The 24,960-nt window shown below is 43.7% G+C and overlaps 1 protein-coding gene across 1 annotated transcript in view; it reads right to left on the bottom strand.

The window, feature by feature from the left end:
* shank3a (SH3 and multiple ankyrin repeat domains 3a) overlaps positions 1-24,960 on the bottom strand; it is an 832,189-nt gene that overhangs the window by 670,883 nt on the left and 136,346 nt on the right. Inside the window, exons 6-7 of the mRNA XM_078235726.1 lie at positions 16,046-16,213; positions 9,691-9,807 (exon numbers count right to left, since the gene is read on the bottom strand). Coding sequence (XP_078091852.1) covers positions 9,691-9,807; positions 16,046-16,213 — 285 coding nt within the window. The remainder of the gene's footprint in view (positions 1-9,690; positions 9,808-16,045; positions 16,214-24,960) is intronic.

Raw genomic sequence — 24,960 nt, 5'->3', positions numbered from 1 at the left:
TTGTGGTGATCCCATGAATCTGCTGTCCTTGTCCTTCAAGGTGGTAGAGGTCATGAGTTTGGAAGGTGCTGTAAAAGGAGCCTTGGTGAGTTGCTGCAGTGCATCCTGTAGATCGTATACTTTGCTTCACTGTGCATCGGTATTAGAGGGAGTGAATGTTTAAGATGATGGATGGAGTGCCAAACAAGCCGGCTACTTTGTCCTGGATGGTGTCGAGCTTTTTGAATGTTATTGAAGTTGCACTCATCCATGCAAGTTCACTTCACTACTGGTATGTGCCTGAAGATGGTGGACAGGCTTTGGTGAGCCAGGAGGTGAGTTTCTTGCTGCTGAATTCCCTGCCTCTGACCTGTTCTTGTAGTCACAGTATTTATATGACTGGTTTAGTGATTTGGTTGTATAAAACTTAAATATTGCTGGAAAAGAGCAACTTTGTGAAAGTTTTTTGTCTTGCATTCAACAGGACAATTCACAAAAATACCAATGTAACAGAAACCAACAAATTTAGAGAGTGCTGATTGGTTGGCAACTTGGTTGGCAACACTATATATTCGTTGTTTTCCCCTCCATTGGTATTCTTGTGAATTGTCTGATGAGCTTAAGTAGAAAAACCTTGACAAAATGGCTCTTCTTTCTTGTCAATGATAATCCCCAGGATGTTGATAGTAGATGAATCAGTGATGGTAATGTCATTGAATGTCAAGGGGAAGTAGTTCTCTCCTGTTAGATATGACTATTGTCTGGCACTTTGGTGGCATGAATGCTATTTACCACTCATCAGCTCAATATTCTTCTGAGGGACGCGAGTGAGCCAGTAGCTGTGGTCCACTTGGTTAACAACAATAAAGAGGGCAGTTATTGAGGTCCTAAGGTCCAATTTTCAGCAGCTAGGCAGGAAGTTAAAAAGTACAGTGTTGAGAGTAGTTATCTCTGCATTATTCCTAGTGGCATATGCTAACCAGAGTAGTACTAAGATTGTGATGTTTAAGGAGAGATACTCCTTACGCAAGCTGGGTTAATTCCAGAAAGGTTAAAAAGTAAGGAAGCCAAAAACAAGGCTTCTTGGATGATGAGGGAGATACCACAGGATTGGAGGTGATAAATGTGAGGGTGCATTTGCATCAATCTTCAAAGGTGGCAGGACATATTAATAGTGTGGTTCGCAAAGCATATGGCATCTTGGGCTTCATAAATAGAGGCACTGAGTGCAAAAGCAGGGAAATTATGCTGAAACTTTACAAAGTTCTGATTAGGTCCCAACTCGAGCATTGCGTTCAGTTCTCATTAAAACACTTTTGGAAAGATGTGACGGTACTTGAGGGGGACACAGAGGAGATTTACCAGAATGGTTTCGGGGATGTGGTGTTTTGGTTACAAGGCATTAGAAAAGCTGGGTTGTTGTCCTTGGAGCAAAGGAGATTGAGGGGAGATTGGGTAAGAGGGGTACATAATAAGATTATGACAGACCTAGATAAGGTAAGCAAGTAAAAATTCCCATTAGCTGGGGCACAAGGGTAAGGGACACAGATTTAGGATTTTGGGCAAGTGATGTAGGGGGAATGTGGGGAAGAACATTTTTTAGCAGCAATTTGTAACGAACTGCAATTCAATGTCCACAAATGTGGTGGAAGCAAGCAAAAGGAAATTGGATGAGCACTTGAAGGAAATAAACTTCCAGGGTTATGCGGATGGAACAGATGAGTGGGACAGACTGGATTGCTCTTTGGTCTCATGATCTCAATGGGCTGAATAGTCTCCTTTTGTGCCGGAACTGAGTCTGTGATTCTAAAAGGGAAGCAGGAAGGGAGGGAGTGAGAGTGATAAAGAAATATTGCGTACACATTAGAGTTGTTGCTATTAGCAGCTTGAGTTATTATTCATCCCAGAGAGCAGGCCAGAATTTTAGCTTCAATCAATAACTTGTTACGTTCTCCAAATGCTTTGATGTATATATTTCTCATGCCATGTTTCCTCTAAGTTGTCTAAGGTTACGTTAACTGACGAGACAGTTTTTATTGAGAAGACTTGTGAAGCTCCTGTACAGTCTGATTCATCTTCACTAGAACCAAACCCCTGCAGTGCTGCCAGGTTTTAATGACATTAATGAGCTCCCAGTTAATATTCTTCGAAAGTCACCACTTATATCTTGCTGCAGATGGTATTGGTTTAAAAGAATGATTAAGTAAAGAGAGTTTAAGAAGCAATTACTTTTGGCACCTCATTATTCTATGAGAAACTAGCAGATTCTGGATTTAGCTCACCAATGTGTTTTGCTGTTGCTTTTGTTATCCACATTACCCTGCCGTGTAATAGTGCAAACAACCAAATCTGGCGCAACCAGAGTCCACAGGTCAAAACCACAAAGGTCCTGACTACAGTCATCAGGACTATGAACCTAAATCACTCGATCAATGGCTGTGAGTGTGTAATCAACATTACAATAGTAAAGTCACACAGCCACTGAATAGATGAATAACAATGAATGTCATATGTCATTCCTCTGAACAAAGAGTTCATCTGTTGATTCAAATCTCCTGAATACTCAAGACTCATCATACCATTGAAAGTCCCCTCCAAACTATGAGTACCACCGCATGAAAGTAATCTTCAACCACCATTGAAAATCACCCTAATCGTTGAGTAATACCAAATTGAAAACCCCCAAAAGCATTGGTTGACAATCATTGCAAATCCTCGCCAAACTAAAAATACATTCTTGAAAAATCCCTCCAAACCTGTAAAACTAACCACCTCCCTTGACATTAACTAACATTACCAACATCAAATCCACTACCATCAAGATTCTGGAGGTCACCATAAATACTGTAGCCTCAAGAACTGGTCAGAGCTGGGTATTCTGCAATAAGGGACTCATCTCCTAAATTCCCCAAAGCCTGTCCACAATCTACAAGGCACAAGTCAGAAGTGTGATGGAATACTCTCCACTTACCTGCATGAGTACAGATCCAACAACACTCAAGAGGTTTAACAACATCCAGGACAAAGCAACCCACTTGGTTGGAATCCCATCCACCGGCTTAAAAATTCGCTCCCTCCAGCAACACTGGACTGTGTTTGCAGTATGTAACATATTAAAGGTACAGTACGGCAATTCGCCAAGCCTTCTTCAGCAGCTTCTCCCAAACCCGGGACCTCCACCATGTGGATGGACAAGGGCAAAAGTGCATGAGAATGGCAGCACTTCTAAGCTCTGCACAAAATCAAACACTATTCTGACTTGCAAATAGATCAGTGTTCTTTTGTCGTCATTGGGTCAAAATCCTAGAACACTAACTATTATAAACGTGGGTGTACCATCACCGCATGGTTTGCAGCAGTTTACGAAAGTAACTCACTTTCTCAAGGGTAATTAATGAGGGACAATAAATGTTGGACTTGCCAGTGATGCCCAAATCCCATGAATGAATAAAAAAAGAGTAAGATGCTATTGAAAGTCCATTCTAATCATTGAGTAACATCCCATTGAACGTTTACTGGAAACTATGGGGGCGATTCTCCCATCCTGCTGCACTGATTTTTTAGCGCAGCAGGTCGGGAGATTTAGGCAGCGCCCAATCTGCAGGTTCCGCACTGGATGTCCTGCCCTATAGTGTCTCCCACTGCCAGATATCCGGTGGCATCAGCTCCACGCTGGAAATAGGCACGGAGCCGCATTATACACCCAAACAAGCATGCAAATCTGATTGAAATATAATTAGCAGGCCCGGGAATGAAGTCTCTGGGCCCCCTAGCCTTTCACCCTCTGCCAGGAGTATTTCACTCCTGCGGTGATCACAGTAGCTCTCCACTTTTGGGGGGGGGGCAATTGGGGCCCCCCAAATGGTCGGATGCTGGGGGTTTCTCCCTGGGCATTGGCACCTTGGCAGTGCCAGCCAGGTATGGCCAAGGGAGTGGAGCCTAATGGGGACAGGGCCTGATGGGGGTGGAGCCTCTGGGAGGATGATCAGTGGGGATGCGGGGTCCCGCTGCCACTCTGCAGAGAGGATCGGTGAAGGAGGCAGGGAGGCCTGTGATCAGGGCTGGCCAATGGGATGGGGGAGGGCAGGCAGCCTTCTTGGGGAGGGGGGGGGTCAGGATTGCATGGAGGGGTGGTTCGGGACTGGGAATGGGGGGGTGGAAATCAGGGTGCGGGGGGGTGGGGGGGCATGCTTGAGGGACCAGTGATCAGCCTGTGGAGAGACGCAGAGGGCCAGCGTTGCAGGGGTCAAGGGGCTGGCCAGCAATCGAGAGGCCGCCAGACAGGGGCACTGACAGATCGGTGCATGCGCAATGGCCTGCTCAGTGCTATGCTGCCAGCCTCTCCAGCGAGGATAGGCTCCGCCTACAGATTTCTAACATGATTCACATTGGTGCACACAGGGTGTGGGAGATTCTTCTCTGAACTCCCATTGAAAAACCAACGCGATTTACTCCAGTTTTCATGAGAATTCGACACTTAGAATTTTCTTTGGGAGAATTCCAGCCTATATATTATATTCCATTGAAAATCCTCTCCAAACTATAGGTAATGGATTATTGAATGTGCGGGTAATACATCAACGAAATTCACTTCAAATTGTAGGTAAAACTCCACTGGAGGTCTCAACATCTGTGGCTAACATCCCAATGTGTCTGCAAATTAATGGGGGAAAATAACTGAATGCTGCATTCAAACTGTGGGTAATATATCTGCAAGGTCCCTTCCAAACTTTGGCAACACTTCACTGAAAGACTTTCCAAACTGTAGTTAGCGCACCATCATTTTCTTTAGGTAACAGCCCATTTTATTCTACTACAAACTGATGGGTAATTCAAAGTTTAATGTATTTTGAAAACTTTGGGTAACATATTAGTGAAGGACCCCCCCCTCCCCCGCCAAACTACCCATGATACTCCATTGAAAGCCCCTACCTCTCAATCTATGGGTAACACATCACTGAATGTTCTTGCTACATATCAGTGAAAGGTAGCATCTACCAGCAGTGGATCTTATGCTGAGGATATGGTCTCCATTTATTTCCCACCATTCTTCCCTTCCTGAGGAAGATGTTGATCCTCATCCCCATTGAATCCAAAAATCACGTTCCCATGGCCAGCTGCTTGTGCTGAGCTGGCCTCCCAGTGGTGTTTGGAAACAATCTTCCAACCCCCCACCCCTCCCCCATTTATACCCATGCAATGTTAGCAGGGTGACAAACTCCTCTGCTACCTGAGCACTTATTGACTGCTCTTCCATAGTCTGTGCTGACCCAATGCAATTGGTGTGCCAATGACATGGCTAAGTCTCCCTCTGAGCTGTTCTTTCCTTCATGAGGCCAACCTAATTCCTTGGATCAGTCATATCTGGCTCCCTGCTATGTATTCACCTCCATGCTCCAGACCCAGTGTATAGCTCATGTGCCTGACCAAAATCTGAACATGGCCTTCAATGCACTTCAATGCCTTAAAGAGCTCTTTAAAAAGCTTAATTGCAGTTATCAATGTGGCAAGCAGGTTCTCAGAACCGCCCTCCCTTCACCCAAGCAAAATTCTCCAGTGCTGCGAAACATTCCTTCTTTTAAAGCATTCTTTTTATGGCATTCATAGAATCCCTACAGTGTAGAAAGGGGCCATTCGGCCCATCGCGCCTGCATTGACAACAATCCCCACCCAGGCTCTATCTCCATAACCCTATGTATTTATCCTGCTAATCCTCATGACTCTAAGGAGCAATTTAGTATGGTCAATCCACCTAACCTACATATCTTTGGACTGTGGGAGGAAACCGGAGCACCCAGAGGAAACCCACAGAAACACAGGGAGACCGTGCAAACTCCACACAGCCACCCGAGGCCAGAATTGAGCCCGGGTCCCTGGCGCTATGAGGCAGAAGTGCTAACCACTGTGCCACCATGCTGCCCCGGACATGCTGTCATTGAGGATGGCTTGCCTCTAGTCCGAATCAATGGTTTTGGGACAGCCAATAGTCCGATGGATAACCTGCAAACTCTACCACATGCAGGGCAGGTATGGTGTTTGGAGGTTTGTGCACTCGCTCAAACATCTTGACTTAGCTTGTGCATGCTCCCAAAAGTGTTTCTCGGTGTGTTTGGTGCCTTCCTGAATAAATGTTCTCCATTTTTGGCAGTCACAAGCCCGGAACCCACATGAGTTCATGGAGATGTTTAATCTCTTCAGGGATGCTTTAAGGACGTCACTAAAGTGTTTCCAATTTCCTCTCGGGAGTCTCCTGGCGCAGCCAAGCTCTGAGTAGAAAAGTTGCTTCAGGAGTCTGCCGTTAGGACAATTTCTCTTGCCACCAGACCTGGAGAATCTCGCTAAGGTACTGCAGGTGGTACTTTTTCCCGGAAAACAAGGTCAGAGGAATAAAAGAGGCACTGACCCCAGGAATACATCTGAGCTCAAGTCATTCTGAGGAATGGTGAATTACTGTGAGCATTTTCAATCAAATTTGTTGATGTTATTGGCCCCTTTACTCATGCTGCTAAAGAAGAACCAGCATTGGTTTTGGAAGACACCCCAGAGAGAAGATTTTAACAGAGAGAAGCAATTAGTATACTAATCGAGTTTATCAGTGCATTTCGACCCATCTAAGGAATTCATGTTAACTTGTGATCCTCTCCATATGATGTTGTTGCAGTATGGTTCTATGGATCTGAAAGACTGATAGGGGACATCTCAAGAGACCGAAAAAGGCTACTCTGACTGCAAAAAAAGGCTTGTGAATAGTATATGGGGTAAAGAAGTTTCACCAATACATGTACGGGAGGAACTTTGCCACTGATATGGACCACAAACTACTCTTGGGTCATTTTAAAGAAGATAAGGCTATTCTGCCAATTGCATCAGCAAGAATTTAGCTTTGGGTGTTAATTCTGTCCACCTACAAATATTCATTCAAGCTCTGGTCTGGAACATATATTGCAAACGCGAATGCACTTAGTGGCTTACCTTTACTGTGGCATCTCCCCCAGTACCGCAGGAAATGGTTATGGTGTTGAATTTCTTGGACACGTTGCCAGTTTCAGCACAGCAAATCAAATATTGGACCAGAAGGGATCTGCTGTTGTCCAAAGTGACAACAGCGAGCCAGTTTCTGAACAGATGAAACCATATTATCCATGAAAGAATGAATTAAATTGCAAAGATGGCATCATACTTTGGGGAGCCTGAATAGTCATCCCCGTACCAGGTAGGCTCCTAGCCAAATTACACAGTGGCCATCTGGGTATGTCGAAGATGAAGATGCTTTCCAGGAGTTATGCCTAGTGACCTAGCATTGATGCTGACTTTGAGAACATAGTCAAGTACTGTGAACAGTGCCAACTGCAATAAACATTGCCTGCTGCAGCCCCACTGCACTCTTGGAAGTGGTCTGGCCTGCCATGGGCATGAGTCCATATTGATAAACTGGGATTAATTTCAGTCAACACAGTGATTTTCAATGGATGAAGACGTGTATTGAAGAATTTTGGAAGCAGGTTGAGTTAAGTCCCTGGAGCCGTTGTCTCTAAACTAGACCCCTGTCTTATCAAGTGGACATAGAGGAAGGATAACCTGGGAACACTATTTAAGAGAGCAAGAGTTGCCCCAGCAACCAGTACTGCCATCAGCTACCAAAGTGCCATCTGGGAATTTGTTGACTATCCAAACACTGAAGAATTTGGTCATCATGTGGCAGGCACAATCGACATCTCCATAAAAAAGATTAAACTGAACTGCCTATGCCTGAAGAGGCACCCGTCATTGTAGTTTTGACTGATAACAATATCGTGGAAATGCCCAGACAGAGGAGTTATGCCACTCCACAAGGATTCGGTAACCTCCAGAAAAACTTAATTTATAATTGATGTACTAAATATTAAATTATCTTGGACGTGTAAATTGAATATTGACATTTGTATAAAAGAACTTAGATGGGGAGAGATGTGGATCCAGTTACAGAGTAAGGGTCACATGACCTGGGGAACCAATTTTGGAGCAGGATGGGGGATCATGCTGGTGAGCTCGTGTTTCTGTTCTAGAACTTTCACAGAAGCTGACTGGTAGCCATGAGGCTGCAAGCCTCTATTATAGTGATATGTAAATAAATGTTGCAATTGTTATTTTCCTAATTGGTGAACCAGAATTATTACAACAATTAGCTCAAAGAAACCTCAAAAAGTGTTGTCAAGTACACATTGACGCACTCTGAGGTTCATCAACCAGGAGGAAGAGTGGTTAACATAGGAGTTTGGAACTCAGAAAGAACAAGAGAGGAGGGTTAAAAGGAGCACTGACCAAAGGAGAATGGATAAAACAGAAACAGGAATAGTTGAAGATAAGGGGTTAAAAATAAACACCATTTCAACAAAGGTCTTCCTGTCCTGTCGGAGTTTGATGGTCCTCTATTAGGCAACTGTGTTTTGTGATTCTGTATTAGTTGCAAGTGAAGGACAATTTCATTTCTCCAAAGGCTGTCACGTATATGGTGATAATCACTGCAGCAATTCAGCAATCAGCATAGAAAGTCACAGCGTGACGACAGAGCACAATTTGAATTGCACCAGAGAAGCAGCTTTATCTAAACTGGGACCCGAGGCTGCCTGTCAGATACCATCAGGGAACAGACTGCCACTGTGAACAGCTTGTCACTTGGGATTCCACAACCAATTTCAATCAATAATTCCCTGACGCTCACCCCTTATCTAAAATTGTGTCCTTGAGTAACAATGAAGATCAGTGCAAGAATACAAGTGCTTCTCTTCTGCGTTATAAGAATAGGGGAAAGATTCTGATGCAAATCCAAAATGATGCTGGGCACTAGTCTTCTCTTCAACTTCTGTTTCATTGACCCATGTTTTCAGCCTGCTGATCCTTGATGGGTTGCAGGTTCCTTTGGTGTAGGGTATCCCAGGCATGCTAGCATTGCAAGGGCCAGCAAGACATTCAGCTGTGGAGGGTACTGCATCCCAACCCAAGCTTGCCCCAACTGAATGTATCACACTTTCCAGCAGGAGTCACTCACTGCCTGTCCAAAAGCAACAGGCACAACTGACTAATTTGCTTTCTTCATAACTCATGGGGACTGAGGTCAGTTGTAATTCCCCTACTACTAATTCTCTCCTGATTCCCCTCCCATACTGCACTCCCACTAGAATAAATGATTACAGCACAAATCAGACCTGGAACTTTCTGGCCCTACTTCTGCCACTGACATCAAAAACAAACATTCTGCAAATGTCTTCTTCCTTCTTCAAACTACCTGGCCCAGAGTTGAGGTTTTAAAACCAGCAAATTAAAGATAGAAAACGAGTTTCTAAACTACAAACGAACTCTCAGTTTCGGTCAGGTATCACAAAAAATATGTGTTTCATGCCTATAGGCATATAACCCAAATTTGATCCTCCAACTATAAATCCTAAGTATTGACGAACAATATTGATGGTGAGTAAAGTTAAGCAGAGGCAGATGATGATGACAATAAATGAAGAGTCACAGGGAGCACCAGGAGGCTTGACATGTTGTACCTCACTGAGGTTCAATTCCACTGACATGGGCAAAACATGATGAGAAATCTGGGTAGCAGGCCTCCAACCCTCACCATTCAGCACATATATTTATTTCCCCACATAAGTAATTTCCCCCCAGCCCCCAATGAATCTCCACTCCCCTCACCTTGCCACTTTTCCTTCCCCCTCCTCTACTGACCTGATTGTAGAGTGCACAGATGTGCAGAGCGGTGTTCCCTGAGGCATTCTGCGTGCTCATGTCTGCTCCGTAAAACAGCAGATGTTCCAGATGTTGCACATGTCCATACCGACAGGCCTGAATCAGAAAGAGAGATGGTTTAAATTGTGGCATTGCAGTATTGATGTTTTAAAAAATCATTCATTTGGGCTGCAGGTGTCAATGGCAAGACTGACATTTACTGACCATCTCTAGATTTTCTCATACAAATGTATGGCTTAATAGGCTACCTCAAAGTATAGTTAAGAATTATCCACATTGACATGTGACTGGCCAAATCAGGTGTGGATAATAACAACAGTTTGCATTTATACAGTGCCTTTAACATCGTGAGCAGATGCTCCACAGGAGCATAATCAGACAAAACCTTGTATAACATCATGGCCTGACATATCCCTCAGCCTGACATTATCATCAAGTCAAGGAGGAATCAACCCTGGTTCAATGAAGAGTGTAGGAGAGCATGCCAGGAGCAGCAGCAGGCACGTCTAAAATTGAGGTGACAAACTGGTGGAGCTACAACACAGGACTACTTTTGTGCCAAACAGCACAAGCAGCAGTCAGTAGAGAGTACTAAATTCCCACAGCCAATGAATCACATCAAAGCTCTAAAATCCTGCCACATCCAGTCGTGAACAATGGTGGACAATTAAAAAATTAACTGGAGGAAGAGCTCCACAAATATTCCCATGCTCAATGATGGGGGAGGCCAAAACATCAGTGGAAAAGACATTGGAGAAGAGGTGAGGGAGATTTGATAGAGGTATTCAAAATCATGAAGAGTCTGGAGAGAGTTAACAGGAAAAAACTGTTCCCACTTCTGAAAGGATCAAGAATGAGAGGGAACAGAGTTACGGTAGTGACAAAAGAAGCAAAGATGACGTGAGGAAAAACATTTTCATTTTTCATTTTCAGGCAGGTTCAATTGAAGTATTCAAAAGGGAATCAGATAGTTATCTGAAAAGGAGGAGTGTGCAGAGTACAGGGAGAAGATGGGTAATGATACTAAGTGAATTGCTCATTTGGAGACCGACTGGCCTCCTTTTGTGCTGCAAGAATTCTGCGATTCTGTGAAGTATTTGCAGTCATGGTCTGTCAAAGTGCCGAGTTATCCCAGCATCATAGATGCCAGTCTTCAGCCAATTCCATTCATTAAGAAATCAACTTAAGATATTAAGATGGCATGAAACAACTGAAGGCACTGAATACTGTAAAGGCTATAGACCCTGACAACATTCTGGCAGTAGTATTGAAGACTTGTGCTCCAGAAGTAGCCATGCCCCTTGTCAAGGTGTTCAAGCACAGATACAACACTGGCATCTACCTGGCAATTTGGAGAATTGCCGAGGTACGTTCTGTCCAAAAATGCAGGATAAATCCAATCTGGTCAATTACTGTCCCATCAACCTCCTCTTGATCATCAGCGAAGTGTTGGAAAGTGCCTTCGACAGTGCAATCAAGCAGCACCTACACAGCAATAACCTATGCACTGATGCTCAGTAGATGGCAGTGTTTCAGCTGCACTTGGCTAGGGGCATGGCTAGTTCTGGAGAACAAGTCTTCAGTACTATTGCCAGAATGTTGTTGGGGCCACTTGGCTCCTGACCACAATACAGCCTTGATCTGAACATTGATAAAGAACTAAATTCCAGAGGAGATGTAAAGGTGACCACCCTTGATATCAAGGCAACATTTGACTGTGTCTGGCACCAAGGAGCACAGGAAAAATGAAGTCAAAGGTAATCAGAGGAACTGTCCACTGTTGGGAGTTATATCTGGCACAAATGAAGATGATTATGGTTGTTGGAGACCAATCATCTCAGTCCCAGGACATCACTGCAGGAGTTCCTTAGGGTTGTGTCCTAAGCCCAACCATCTTCAGCTGCTTCATCAATGACCTCCTTCCATCATAAGGTAGGAAGCGGGAATGTTCACAGATGACCGCACAATTTTGAGCACCATTTTTAACTCCTCAGACACTGAGGCAATCTGAGTCAATAGACAGCAAGACTTGGACAACATAAAGGCTGGGCTGATAAGTAACAAGTAAAGTTTACACCACACAAGTGCCAGGAAATTACCATCTTCAACAAGAGAGAAACTAAACATCTCCCCTTAACATTCAATAGCATTACCATCACTGAATTCACCCACTATCAACATCCTGTGGATTACCATTGACCAGAAACTGAACTGGATTAGCCATATAAGTACTATGGCAATCAGAGCAGGTCAGAGGCTAGGAATCCTGTGGCAAGTAACTCACCTTCTGACTCCCAAAAGTCTGCCCACCATCTAAAAGGCACAAGTCAGAAGTGTGATGGAGTACTCTCCACTTGCCTGGATGAGTGCAGTGCCAACAACACTTAAGAAGCTCAAAGCCACCCAGGACAACACAGCCCTATTTATAAGCACCCTATCCACCATCTTAAATGTTTATTCACTCTATCCACCAGCAGTGTGTAATATTTGCAAGATGCACTACAGCAACTCACCAACATTCATTTGACAGTGCCTTCCAAATGCACTACTTCTGCCATCTGGAAGGACAAGGACTGCAGATCCATGGGAACACTACCACCTGGAACTTCCCCTTAAAGTCACATAGCACAGTGACTTGGAAATATATCACCCTTCCTTTACTGTCGCTGAGTCAAAATCATGGAATTCCCTTCCTAACAGCACTGCTGGAGTACCTGCACTAGATGAACTGCAGCGGTTCAAGAAGGCAGTTCACCTCCACCTTCTCAAAGGCCATTAGGAATAGGTAAGAAATGCTGGCTCAACTGGCAATGCCCAAATCACATGAAAGAAAAAAATTAACACTGAGCACAAGATAGAGATATTGGTCTGTAGCTTCCGAACAGGGTATGTGATGGGAATTACTGCCACACCTCTGATGGAAATTCAAGAAGTTCAAACGTCCGAAGGACAGTTGCCCTGAACTGGAAACTCTATTTAAATTTCAATCTTCAGATTGTTCCAACTGTCTTACAGCAACAAATACTGTAGCTACAAGAGCAGGTCAGAGGACACAAATCCTGTGGTGAGTACTCACCTCCTGACTCACCAAAGCCTGTCCACCAATGCACAAGTCAGGAATGTGATGGAATACTCTCGGACACTTGCCTGGATGAGTGCAGCTCCAACAACACTAAAGAAGCTTAACAACATCCAGGACAAAGCAGCCCACTTGATTGGCACCTGATTCACAAACATTCACTTCCTCCACCACCAACTCACAGTAGCAGTAGTGCATACCATCTACAAGATGCACTGCAGGAATTCACCAAGGTTCCCTTGACAGCACCTTCCAAACCCACAACTGCTACCATGTAGGAGGACACAGGCAGCAGATACCTGGAAATACCACAACCTAGAGGTTCCCCGCCCAATCACTCATCATCTTGCCCTGCATATATATTGCCATTCCTTCATTGTTGCTGAGTCAAAATTCTCAAACTGCCTCTCTAACAGCACTTTGGCATACCTACACATCAGGGACTACAGCGGTTCAAAAAGGCAGCTCACCACCACCTTCTCAAGGGTAATTAGGAATGCAGGCTTTTTGAAGGATTGTTGGGCTAAGCAAGATTGCAGAAGAAGGGTGTCATAATCCAGGTCAGAAACTCCAAGGTGTTTTATGGAATCAACCTAGATCATAAGTTTTGCACTTTGAAGTTTGGCACAGGTAAGCATAAGATGTTTCCCTCCAGGTGTGATTCAAATGACCCGCTCAGGAGCTTTTATCAAACAAAGTTTATTTAGGAATACATATAACAAGAAAATTAGCAATAACTTTTTACCCATCACAAACAAGAAAAAACCCATAATATTATATAAAGCTTAACAGCTTCCAATACTGTTCCAAAATAAGCACCCCTACAAATATACACCCCTATTCCAGGTTTAACACAAAAATTAAGTTTGCTCATGTGATGCTGGATCTTGCAGTTTTGCAACACCTGTTGTGACTTAGTCCTTTGGATGGAAAATTGAAACTCTGACTTCCCTATCCTGCAACTCCCAGCATATCTCGAGGTAAAGATAGAGCCACTGTTGACCTCTAGCTTTTAGCCAGCAAACCAATTCAAGAGACAGAGGCACTCCTTGCCTCTAGTTACTTGCTAGCCAGCCACCAAGAGCTAAATTTCTAATACTGGGGAGAGACCCAGAAACACACTGCTTGCAGTCTGGAGTCCAACAGCTTCTAACTAGCCAAACTGAAAGTGAATCCTTGGATTCCTCTGTGAAGGAACCACCTGACCATGACCTGTCAATCAATCTTCCCCCAACAATTCAAATAGGTCGTAAAACTTGTAAAACTCCAGGACACTGTATTAGGCTCAAATTAAAAATAAACAAAAAGGCCCATTATATGCCTTCAACAGACATCATGGCAACAATACAAAAAAAACAGCTGCTTAAAAAAGAACTGCAGAGAAACAGGATTAAAATACATTTCATGAAGGCACAGTGGTCACAAAGGAGGAGTGAGGTTATGGAAGGATTAGAACACAAGTACAAGATTTTTAAAATCAAGTTGTGTGTCGACCTGAAGTAAATATAGGTCAGTGAGCTGAGAGATGGATGGTCAAATAGGAAGGTAGCTTTCCCTCCCTAAAAGGACCTTATTAATGGTGGAAAGACTGAAGGTCAAAAGAAAATCACTATTTTATATTTTTTCATGTAATCCAGAAACAAACAAGCTGTTGTGCAATGTCACTGAGATTTGCTATCAATGGAGACATTGGCCCAATTTCCCTCTGCTTTACATTGTCAAGTTGTCAATTGAAAACATTGTCAAGTCTGCACTCCCTTTGCCGGTTTCTTTTGTGCTTTAGTTTGGAAGCAACAGAGTTGTTCAAGTGCAATGCTAATGAGCTGGAATACCACCAGCGTACCTTGGCCTCACCATTATGAATACGAGCTTTTCATGATTGAGCTCAGGACCTCAGATTGGAAGCCATAAGAAGTAATAACGAGCAATCTCCTTATATCTCCTGTGGGTTATTAAGGCCTAAAAGACATCTGGTTGCTGAGTGGACAGTGACTGAAGTCAGTGGCTGAAGGAGTGACTGCTCAGACCTCCCTCTGTTTTTCAGTATAAACTTCTCCAAGGGAAGGTGGAATGATAGAGGTACATTAGGGCTTTGAAAATGACCTGAACCTAAGAAAAAAGGCAGGCTCAAGTTCTGCAGAAGCCCTCTGCTCGAATACGTAACTAGAGAAGGAGCCCCTTCAATTCGATTTTCAAGTTTGCTGACGACACCACTGTAGTGGTTTGGATCTCAAAGAACGATGAGACAGAGTACAGGAATGAGGTCGAGAATCTGGTGAACTGGTGCAGCAACAATAATCCCTCCCTCAATGTCAACAAAATGAAGGAGATATGTCATCGACTTCAGGAAGCATAATGGAGAACATGCCTGTGTCTACATCAATGGGGACAAAGTAGAAAGGGTCGAGAGCTTCAAGTTTTTAGGTGTCCAGATCACAAACAACCTGTCCTGCTCCCCCCATGCCGCCACTATAGTTAAGAAAGCCCACCAACACCTTTACTTTCTCAGAAGACTAAGGAAATTTGGCATGTCAGCTACGACTCTCACCAACCTTTACAGATGCACCATAGAAAGCATTCTTTCTGGTTGTATCACAGCTTGGTATGGCTCCGGCTCTGCCCAAGACCGCAAGGAACTACAAAAGGCCGTGAATGTAGCCCAATCCATCATGCAAACCAGCCTCCCATCCATTGACTCTGTCTACACTTCCCGCTGCCTCGGCAAAGCAGCCAGCATAATTAAGGACCCCACGCACCCCGGACATTCTCTCTTCCACCTTCTTTCATCGGGAAAAAGATACAGATGTCTGAGGTCACATACCAACCAACTCAAGAACAGCTTCTTCCCTGCTGCTGTCAGACTTTTGAATGGACTTAGCTTGCATTAAGTTGATCTTTCTCTATACCCTAGCTATGACTGTAACACTACATTCTGCACTCTCTCGTTTCCTTCTCTATAAACGGTATGTTTTGTCTGTATAGCGCGCAAGAAACAATACTTTTCATTGTATGTCAATACATGTGACAATAATAAATCAAATCAAGTCAAAATTCATGCTTTCAAAAAACTTGATGTCCCTTCCATAACCATCCACCACTCTCCAGTGGTTTGAGGACTCCTGCTGTGAGCAGTCATGTGCAACCTGTGAGCTACCACTGTGAGCTATTAACTAACCACTCACACTTGTAATTACAGCTATTTCAAGTGCAACGGCCAGTACATCCTGTCTCCTGCCTGCCAATTAATAGTTTTACCTGATGAATTTCTTGCCATCCATTCTCATCCATGCAGCCAACATTAGCATGGTCATGCAGAATCAGTTCACAGCAATAAGGGTCTCCTCCCACCATCGAACTGTGATACAAAGGCGTTAACCCCCGGCTATCCTTGTAGTCTGGAGAAGCACCCAAATCCAACAGGGTCTGTGCAAAAGAGAAAAGCACAAAATGCTTACTTTAGAATTTATACTGACACAGAACAGTGACTGTAGTATGTCACCAAATACAACATACAGTATGACTTACACTGACACAGCTCAGTTACAGTACAGCGTACAGTCATAGCATGGTTACTTTGAGTAAGTCATGGCTATTATAGTGTGATGTGGAGATGTCGGCGTTGGACTGGGGTAAACACAGTAAGAGTTTTAACAACACCAGGTTAAAGTCCAACAGGTTTATTTGGTAGCAAATACCATTAGCTTTCGGAGCCCTGCTCCTTCGTCAGATAGAGTGGAAATCTGCTCACAAACAGGGCACAGAGACACAAAATCAAGTTACAGAATACTGATTAGAATGCGAATCTCTACAGCCAACCAGGTCTTAAAGATACAGACAATGTGAGTGGAGGGAGCATTAAGCACAGGTTAAAGAGATGTGTATTGTCTCCAGACAGGACAGCCAGTGAGATTCTGCAAGTCCAGGAGGCAAGCTGTGGGGTTACTGATAGTGTGACATAAATCCAAGATCCTGGTTTAGGCCGTCCTCATGTGTGCGGAACTTGGCTATCAGTTTCTGCTCAGCGACTCTGTGCTGTCGTGTGTCGTGAAGGTCGCCTTGGAGAACGACACACGACAGCGCAGAGTCGCTTTAACCTGGTGTTGTTAAAACTCTTACTGTATTATAGTGTGTACAGACATACCAGCCAGAGTACAATATACAATATACAATCACTTAAAATGGTTACTCTATAGTTGCAGACAATGGTACTTATCGGATGTAGTCACACAAATTTGATTTGATTTGATTCATTATTGTCACATGTAGTAGTGTACAATAAAAAGTATTGTTTCTTGCGTGCTATACAGACAAAGCATACCATACATTGGGAAGGAAAGGAGAGTGCAGAATGTAGTGTTACAGTCATAGCTAGGGTGCAGAGAAAGATCAACATAATGCAAGGTAGGTCCATTCAAAAGTTGCTGGTAGCAGCGAAGTAGCTATTTTTGAGTTGGTTAGTACGTGATCACAGACTATGGTATCTTTTTCCCAACGGAAGAAGGAACATGGAAGAATTGTTGACTGAAGGATTATCAGACGGGTTGTTGTGGGATGTTTAGTCACACAGCAAGGTTACTATAGGATGAACAGTCACAAAGCATGGTTATTATAGGATGAACAGTCGCACAGCATGGCTACTATAGGGTGAATAGTCACACAGCATGGTTACTATAGGGTGAACAGTCACACAGCTGGTTACCATAAGATGAACAGTCACACAGCATGGTTACTATAGGATGAACAGTCACACAGCATGGTTACTATAGGATCAACAGTCACACAGCATGGTTACTATAGGATGAATAATCACACAGCATGGTTACTATAGGATCAATAGTCACACAGCTTGTTACTATAGGATGAACAGTCACACAGCATGGTTACTATCGGGTGAACAGTCACACAGCTGGTTACTGTAGGATCAACAGTCACACAGCATGGTTACTATCGGGTGAACAGTCACACAGCATGGTTACTATCGGGTGAACAGTCACACAGCATGGTTACTATAGGATCAACAGTCACACAGCTTGTTACTATAGGGTCAACAGTCACATAGCTGGTTACTATCGGATGAACAGTCACACAGCTGGTTACTATAGGATGAGCAGTCACACAACTGGTTACTATAGAAAGTGAAGTTCCACAGCATTGTTACTGCCAACGTACAGTCAGTGGTTATTACTGTGATGTACCATCATGCAGTGGGGAAACTATTGGATGTGAGCACACAGCATGGTTAGTGTAGAATGCAGTGTTTCACGGCATGGTTGAAAAAAGATGTGGACACACAGCATGGTTACTGTAGAATGTACAATCAGAGTAGTTAATGTACAATGTAGAAGAGAGTGCACAGGAGGATGTACAAGTTTCACTGTGTGGTGAAAGTTATAATGTAGAAAACACAACAGCCAAATTGCACAAGGCAATGTCCCAGGAATTTGGAAGGTTAAGTCCAGAAAAACACAATGATGGAACAGTATTGCATGTTTCCACAATGAGATAATGATAAGGTAATCTGTTTTAGAAGTTGGTTTAATGATAAATATTGGCCAAGAAACCAAAGAGAAAACCCATGGTTTTCTTCAAATAGAAATCTTCTACATCCACCTAAGAGGATTGATGAGACCTTGTTAACATTTCAACCAAAAGATGGTTCCAACAGTGCAACACTCCCTCAGCACTGCAGGGTTAACCTAGAATCATAGGATCATAGCGTGCAGAAGAGACCCTTTAGCCCATCGAGTCCGCACCGACACATTAGAAACACCTGAACTCCCACCTAATCCCGTCTGCCAGCACTTGGCCCATAGCCTTGAATGTTACGATGTGCCAAATGCTCATCCAGATACATTTTAAAGGATGTGAGGCAACCCGCCTACACCACCCTCCCAAGCAGTGCATTCCAGACTGCCATCACCCTCTGGATAAAAAGGTTTTCCCCACATCCCCCCTAAACCCCCTATCCCTCACCTTGAATCTATGTCCCCTTGTGACTGACCCTTCAACTAAGGGGAATAGTTGCTTCTTATCCACTCTGTCCATGTCTCTCATTATCTTGTACACTTCAATCAGGTTGCCCTTCAGTCTTCCCTGCTCCAACGAAAACAACCCAAGCCTATCCAACCTCTCTTCATAACTTAAATGTTCCATCCCAGGCAGCATCCTGATAAATCTCCCCTGCACCCCCTCCCATGCAAACATATCCTTCCGATAACGTGGCGACCAGAACTGCACATGGTACAATAGCTGTGGCCTCACCAAAGTTCTATACAACTCCAACATGACTTCCCTGCTTTTGAAATCTATGCCTCAATTGATAAAGGCAAGTATCCCACATGCCTTTTTCACCACCCTACTAACATCCCCTTCCTGGACAAACACGTCAAGTTTCCATTGTTCCACAGAACTTCCTAGTGTCCTGCCATTCATTGAATACTTTCTTGTCAAATTACTCCTTCCATAGTGTATCACTTCACACTTTTCAGGATTAAGTTCGATCTGCCACGTATCTGCCCATTTGACCATTCCGTCTATATCGTCTTGTAGCCCAAGACATTCTGCCTCACTCTTAACCACCCGTCCAATCTTTGTGTCATCTACAAACTTATTAATCCTACTCCCCACATATTCATCAATGTCATTTATATAAATGAAGAATAATAGAGGGCCCAACACAGATCTTTGGGGTACGCCACTGGACATTGACTTCCAGTCATTAAAGCAGCCTTCTGTCATCACCCTCTGTTTCCTACAACTGAGCCAATTTTGAATCCACTTGATCAAATTACCCTGTATGCCATGTGAATTTACCTTCTTTACAAGTCTCCCACATGGGACCTTGTCAAAGGCTTTGCTGAAATCCATATAAACTACACCGACTGCACTACCCTCGTCTACATACCCGATCACCTCCTCAAAAAATTCAATCAAATTTGTTATGCATGACCTCCCTCTGATGGAGCCATGCTGACGATCCCTGATCAAACGTTGCCTCCCCAAGTGGAGATTGATGCTCTCCTCCAAAGGTTTCTTAAATAGTTTCCCGACCACTGACATGAGACTCACTGGTTTGTAGAGTCATAGACTCATAGAGATTTACAGCATGGAAACAGGCCCTTCGGCCCAACTTGTCCATGTTGCCCTTTTTTTAAAAAAACCCCTAAGCTAATCCCAATTGCCCGCATTTGGCCCATATCCCTCTATACCCATTGGACCCATGTAACTATCTAAATGCTTTTAAAAAGATAAAATTGTACCCGCCTCTACTACTACCTCTGGCAGCTTGTTCCAGACACTCACCACCCTCTGTGTGAAAAAATTGCCCCTCTGGACACTTGTGTATCTCTCCCTTCTCACCTTAAACCTGTGCCCTCTAGTTTTAGACTCCCCTACCTTTGGGAAAAGATATTGACTATCTACCTTGTCTATGCCCCTCATTATTTTATAGACCTCTATAAGGTCACCCCTCAGCCTCCTACGCTCCAGAGAGAGTTCCCTGGTTTATCTCTACAACTCTTCTTAAACAGTGGAACCACATTAACTGTTCTCCAGTCATCTGGTACCTCCCCCGTGGCCAGAGAGAAATTGAAAATTTGGGTCAGAGCCCCTGCAATCTCCTCCCTTGTCTCCCTCAGCAGCCTAGGGCATAATTCATCTGGAGCTGGAGATTTATCCACTTTTAAGACTGCCAACACCTTCAATATCTTGTCCATCACTATGTCAATTTGCTCAAGAACCTCACAGTCTCTCTGCCTGAATTCCATACCATTGTCCTCATTCTCTTGCGAGAAGACTGATGTGAAATATTCATTCAACACTCTACCAATGTCCTCTTGCTCCACTCACAGATTGCCCCTTTGGTCCCTACTTCCCTACTCTTTCCCTGGTTATCCACTTCCCATTGATACACTTATAGAATATTTTGGGATTTTCCCTACTTTTACCAGCCAGAGTTTTCTCATATCCTCTCTTTGCATTCCTAATTGCTTTCTTAAGCTCCACCCTGCACTTTCTACACCTCACTAATGTCTCGACTGATTTGCTCCCCTTGTACTTTTTAAAAGTCTTTCTTTTTTTTCTCATTATATCCTGAATATTTGTGGTCATCCATGGTTCTCTGGACTTGTTATTCCTACCTATCACCCTGGAGGGAACATGCTGGGCTTGCACCCTCCCCATTTCCTTTTTGAATGCCCCCCACTGCTTTTCTGTAGATTTTACCATTAGTAGCTGTTCCCAGTCTTCCTTGGCCAGATCCTGTCTTATGTTACTAAAATCCGCTCCCCCCCCCAATTCAAAACTTTATTTTGCAGCTTGACTATTTCCTTGTCCATAACAAGCTTAAATTGTACCATGTTGTGATCGCTATCACTAAAATGCTCCCTCACCACCACCTCAATCACCTGTCCGGCTTCATTCCCCAGAATCAGGTCCAGCATAGCTCCCTCCCTTGTTGGACCCTTCGCATATTGATTAAAAAAGTTCTCCAGTATACATTTCAAGAAATCTACTCCATCCAGCCCTTAACACTATGTATATCCCAGTTAATGTTGGGAAAATTGAAATCACCTAATGCAATAACCCTATTGTTATTGTTTATACACACCTCCACAAACTGAGCACATATTTGTTCCTCAATGTCCCTTTGACTATCTGAGGGTCTATAATAAACAATGTGGCTGCCCCTTTTTTATTCCTAAGCTCTACCCACAAAGCTTCATTTGGTGCCCCCTCCAATATATCATCTCTCCTTACTGCAGTAACTGGCTCCTTAACTAATAATGCAATGCCTCCTCCCCTTTTACCTCCTCCCCTGTCTTGTCTGAAGATTCTATATCCCGGAATGTTGGGTTGCCAATCGTGTCCTTCCTTCAACAATGTCTCTGTAATGGCTACTATATCACACTTCCACGTGTTAATCATTGCCCTCAACTCATCTGTCTTACCTGCAATACTCCTGGTGTTAAAATAGAGGCCATCCAGCCCGGCCTTACTCACTTGAAACTAAATACAGCTGACTTGTTTGTTTTGCTGTATGATTCCGTGCCCTTAGTCTGTGTCCCCACCCCTTGCCAAATTAGTTTAAACTCCTCCCAACAGCACTAGCAAAACATCCAGCAAGGATGTTAGTCTTGTTCTGGTTCAGATGTAGAGCATCCCGTTTGTACAGGTCCACCTTCCCCAGAAATGGTCTCGGTGATCCAGGAATCTAAAACTCACCCTCCTGCACCAACTCTTAAGCCACGCATTCATCTGCACTATCCTCCTATTTCTGTGCTCACTAGCACGTTGCACTGGGAGTAATCCTGACATTACAACCTGAGAGGTCTTGCTTTTTAGTCTACTGCCTAACTCCCTGAATTCTTGATGCAAGACTTCATCCCTCTTTCTATCTATGTCATTGGTAATGGGTTCCACTCCTGGAGTAGAGATTCAACCCATTACCTTCTGCTTTATAGGTGAGGATGCAGAAGTGAATTTGCACAACACACATATAACATCAATAAATATGAAGCCACAATGCAGTGTTAGACACTCCTTAGTATTTCTGAGGCACCACTTAACTAGTTCAGCTCTCCATGGGCCGTGCAGTGCATCAATCCTTTCTCTTTTACCCAATTTTCTCCCCACAATCTTTAATGCGCTGAGACCCTTTGCTGTGGTTTTACAAGCCATTACATGCGCACCTAGGGGAGGCAATGGCATTGCGGTATTGTTACTGGACAGTAATCCAGAGACTAATCCAGTGATCCAGGAATCTAAAACTCACCCTCCTGCACCAACTCTTAAGCCACGCGTTCATCTGCACTATCCTTCTATTTCTGTGCTCACTAGCATGTTGCACTGGGAGTAATCCCGACATTACAACCCGAGAAGTCCGGGGTTCAAATCCCACCATGGCATATGGTGAAATCTGAATTTTAAAAAAACCTGGAATTAAAAGTCTAATGATCACCATTGTCCAATATTGTTAAAATTTCATCTGGTTCACTAATGTCCTTTGGGGAAGGAAATCTGCCATCTGACATGTGACTTCAAAATCTCAGCAATGTGACTGACTTTTAAATACCCTCTGAAATGGCCTAGTAAGTTACTCAGTTCAAGAGTAATTAGGGATATAAAAGCTGGCCCAGCCAATTAATTTTTTTTAGCTATTTGCTTCTGACCATAGGAGTAATCCCTGATCTTGTCTTTATGTGATTTATGTTAAAATACATTAGTGGCTAGCACTGCTGTCTCACAGCACCAGGAACCCAGGTTCAATTCCTGGCTTGGGTCACTGTCTGTATGGAGTTTGCACGTTCCCCCTGTGTCTGCGCGGCTTTCCTCCGGTTGCTCTGGTTTCTTCCCACAGTCCAAAGATGTGCAGGTTAGGTGCATTGTCCATGCTAAATTCTCCCTCAGTGTACTCGAACAAACGCTGGAGTGTGGCGGCCAGGGGATTTTCACAGTAACTTCATTGCAGTGTGAATGTAAGCCTACTTGTGACTAATAAATAAATTTTACCCAAGCAAATTTACCCACCAGCAAGGAAAACTGTGGCAATATCATCCTCTTAATCCTGTGATTTCCTGCTGGTTGGGACAGTTTTGTTGAAACAAATTCAGCCATGTCTTTGCTCATGGTTAATGTTCTGCACCACTCCCCCAATTGGTTGTTCTCCCATAATGAGTGGAGTTACTCAACCATGTCACTGTGCTTCAGTGAACCCATCACTGTACTGGAAATGGTGCAACAGACATTTATAAAACAATGTCCCCATTCCACTCTGATCCCATTCCAACTCATTAAGCCCCAGTGATGTACATTCAATTTAATAAATTCTCCCTTTTGTAAACCCACTAAAACAGAGTAATAATCTCTCCACACTGTTCCATCAATAACTCTCAAGGTATAAAAAGCACGGTTTAGATGTAAAGTAAATCTCCCTCAACACTATCCCATAATGGGTGATCTCACATCTTTTGGGCGGGATTCTCTGGCCTTCCAGTAGCATTTTCCTCATGACGGCAAGCAGCACCCCATTAATCGCTGGTGGAATTTTCTGTTCCCGCCGCTGTCAGTGGGATTTCCCATTGACCCCACCCCACACTGCCGGGAAACCCGTGCAGTCAGTGGGGCCAGAAGATCCTGTTGGCGTGAACAACTGGAAAGTTCTGGCATCTATTTTGGTTTAGGACTCCTCAACTTGGGGCAGGGCCTGCACTTGACATAGGTAACAAGGTATTGCGCTTAGACTGCCTCTCAGGATTGGAGTAGTTGAAAGCAGAATGGTAAAGAAAGGGCAACAAGTATCTGTCATTTTTAAAAATTGCATGCCTACTTGGATTTTCAGACCTGGATACCTGGTTCCAGGATATACAGAGTGAATAGTTGAGGCTCCAACACACATCCCTAGTGTCCCACAGAGATTTGTGTTAATGCTGCAACTATTCACTATACAGATAGACAGCATTGTTAGCAGTATTGATGGAAGCAGAGATATTAATAGATTTGAGTCTGGATGACCCTTCGTCAGAGCCACTCTGACAAAGGGTCATCCAGATTTGAAATGTTGGCTCGATTCTCTCTCTACAGATGCTGTCAGACCTGCTGAGATTTTCCAGCATTTGCTGTTTTTGTTTCAGATTCCAACATCCGCAGTATTTTGCTTTTATCTTAGAATATATGGGCTTCTGCATTGTGCTATAAGAACTTAAGAATTAAGAGCAGCATTAGGCAATTTAGCCTCTCGAGCCTCCTCCGCCATTTAATAATGAGACCATGGCTGGTCTCATCTTGGCCTCAACTCCACTTACCTGGCAGTTCACCATAGTCCATCAAACCCATTACTAATTAAAAATCTGTCCATCACTTCCTTAAATTTATTCAATGTACCGGCATACACCACGCTCTGGGGTCATGAATTCCACAGACCCGTGACCCTTTGCGAGAAGTAATTTCTCCTCAGAAAAATTGCATGTCTACATTGCATGCCTTTAGAAAGCCATGTTTAGAACACAACTGTGTTCGGTTCTGAGCACCATGCCTTAGGAAGGATATACTGGCTTTGAGAGGGAATGCAGCGTAGCTTTACCAGAATGATAAAAACAAAATATTGCGGATGCAGAAGTATATAATGAGGAAAGAATACACATAATTCCCTGGAATTCAGAAAATTAAGGAGT

Source organism: Mustelus asterias, chromosome 19 (genome assembly GCF_964213995.1).
Source record: "Mustelus asterias chromosome 19, sMusAst1.hap1.1, whole genome shotgun sequence".
NCBI lineage: Eukaryota > Metazoa > Chordata > Chondrichthyes > Carcharhiniformes > Triakidae > Mustelus > Mustelus asterias.
This window is presented reverse-complemented; position numbering and strand designations above follow the sequence as displayed.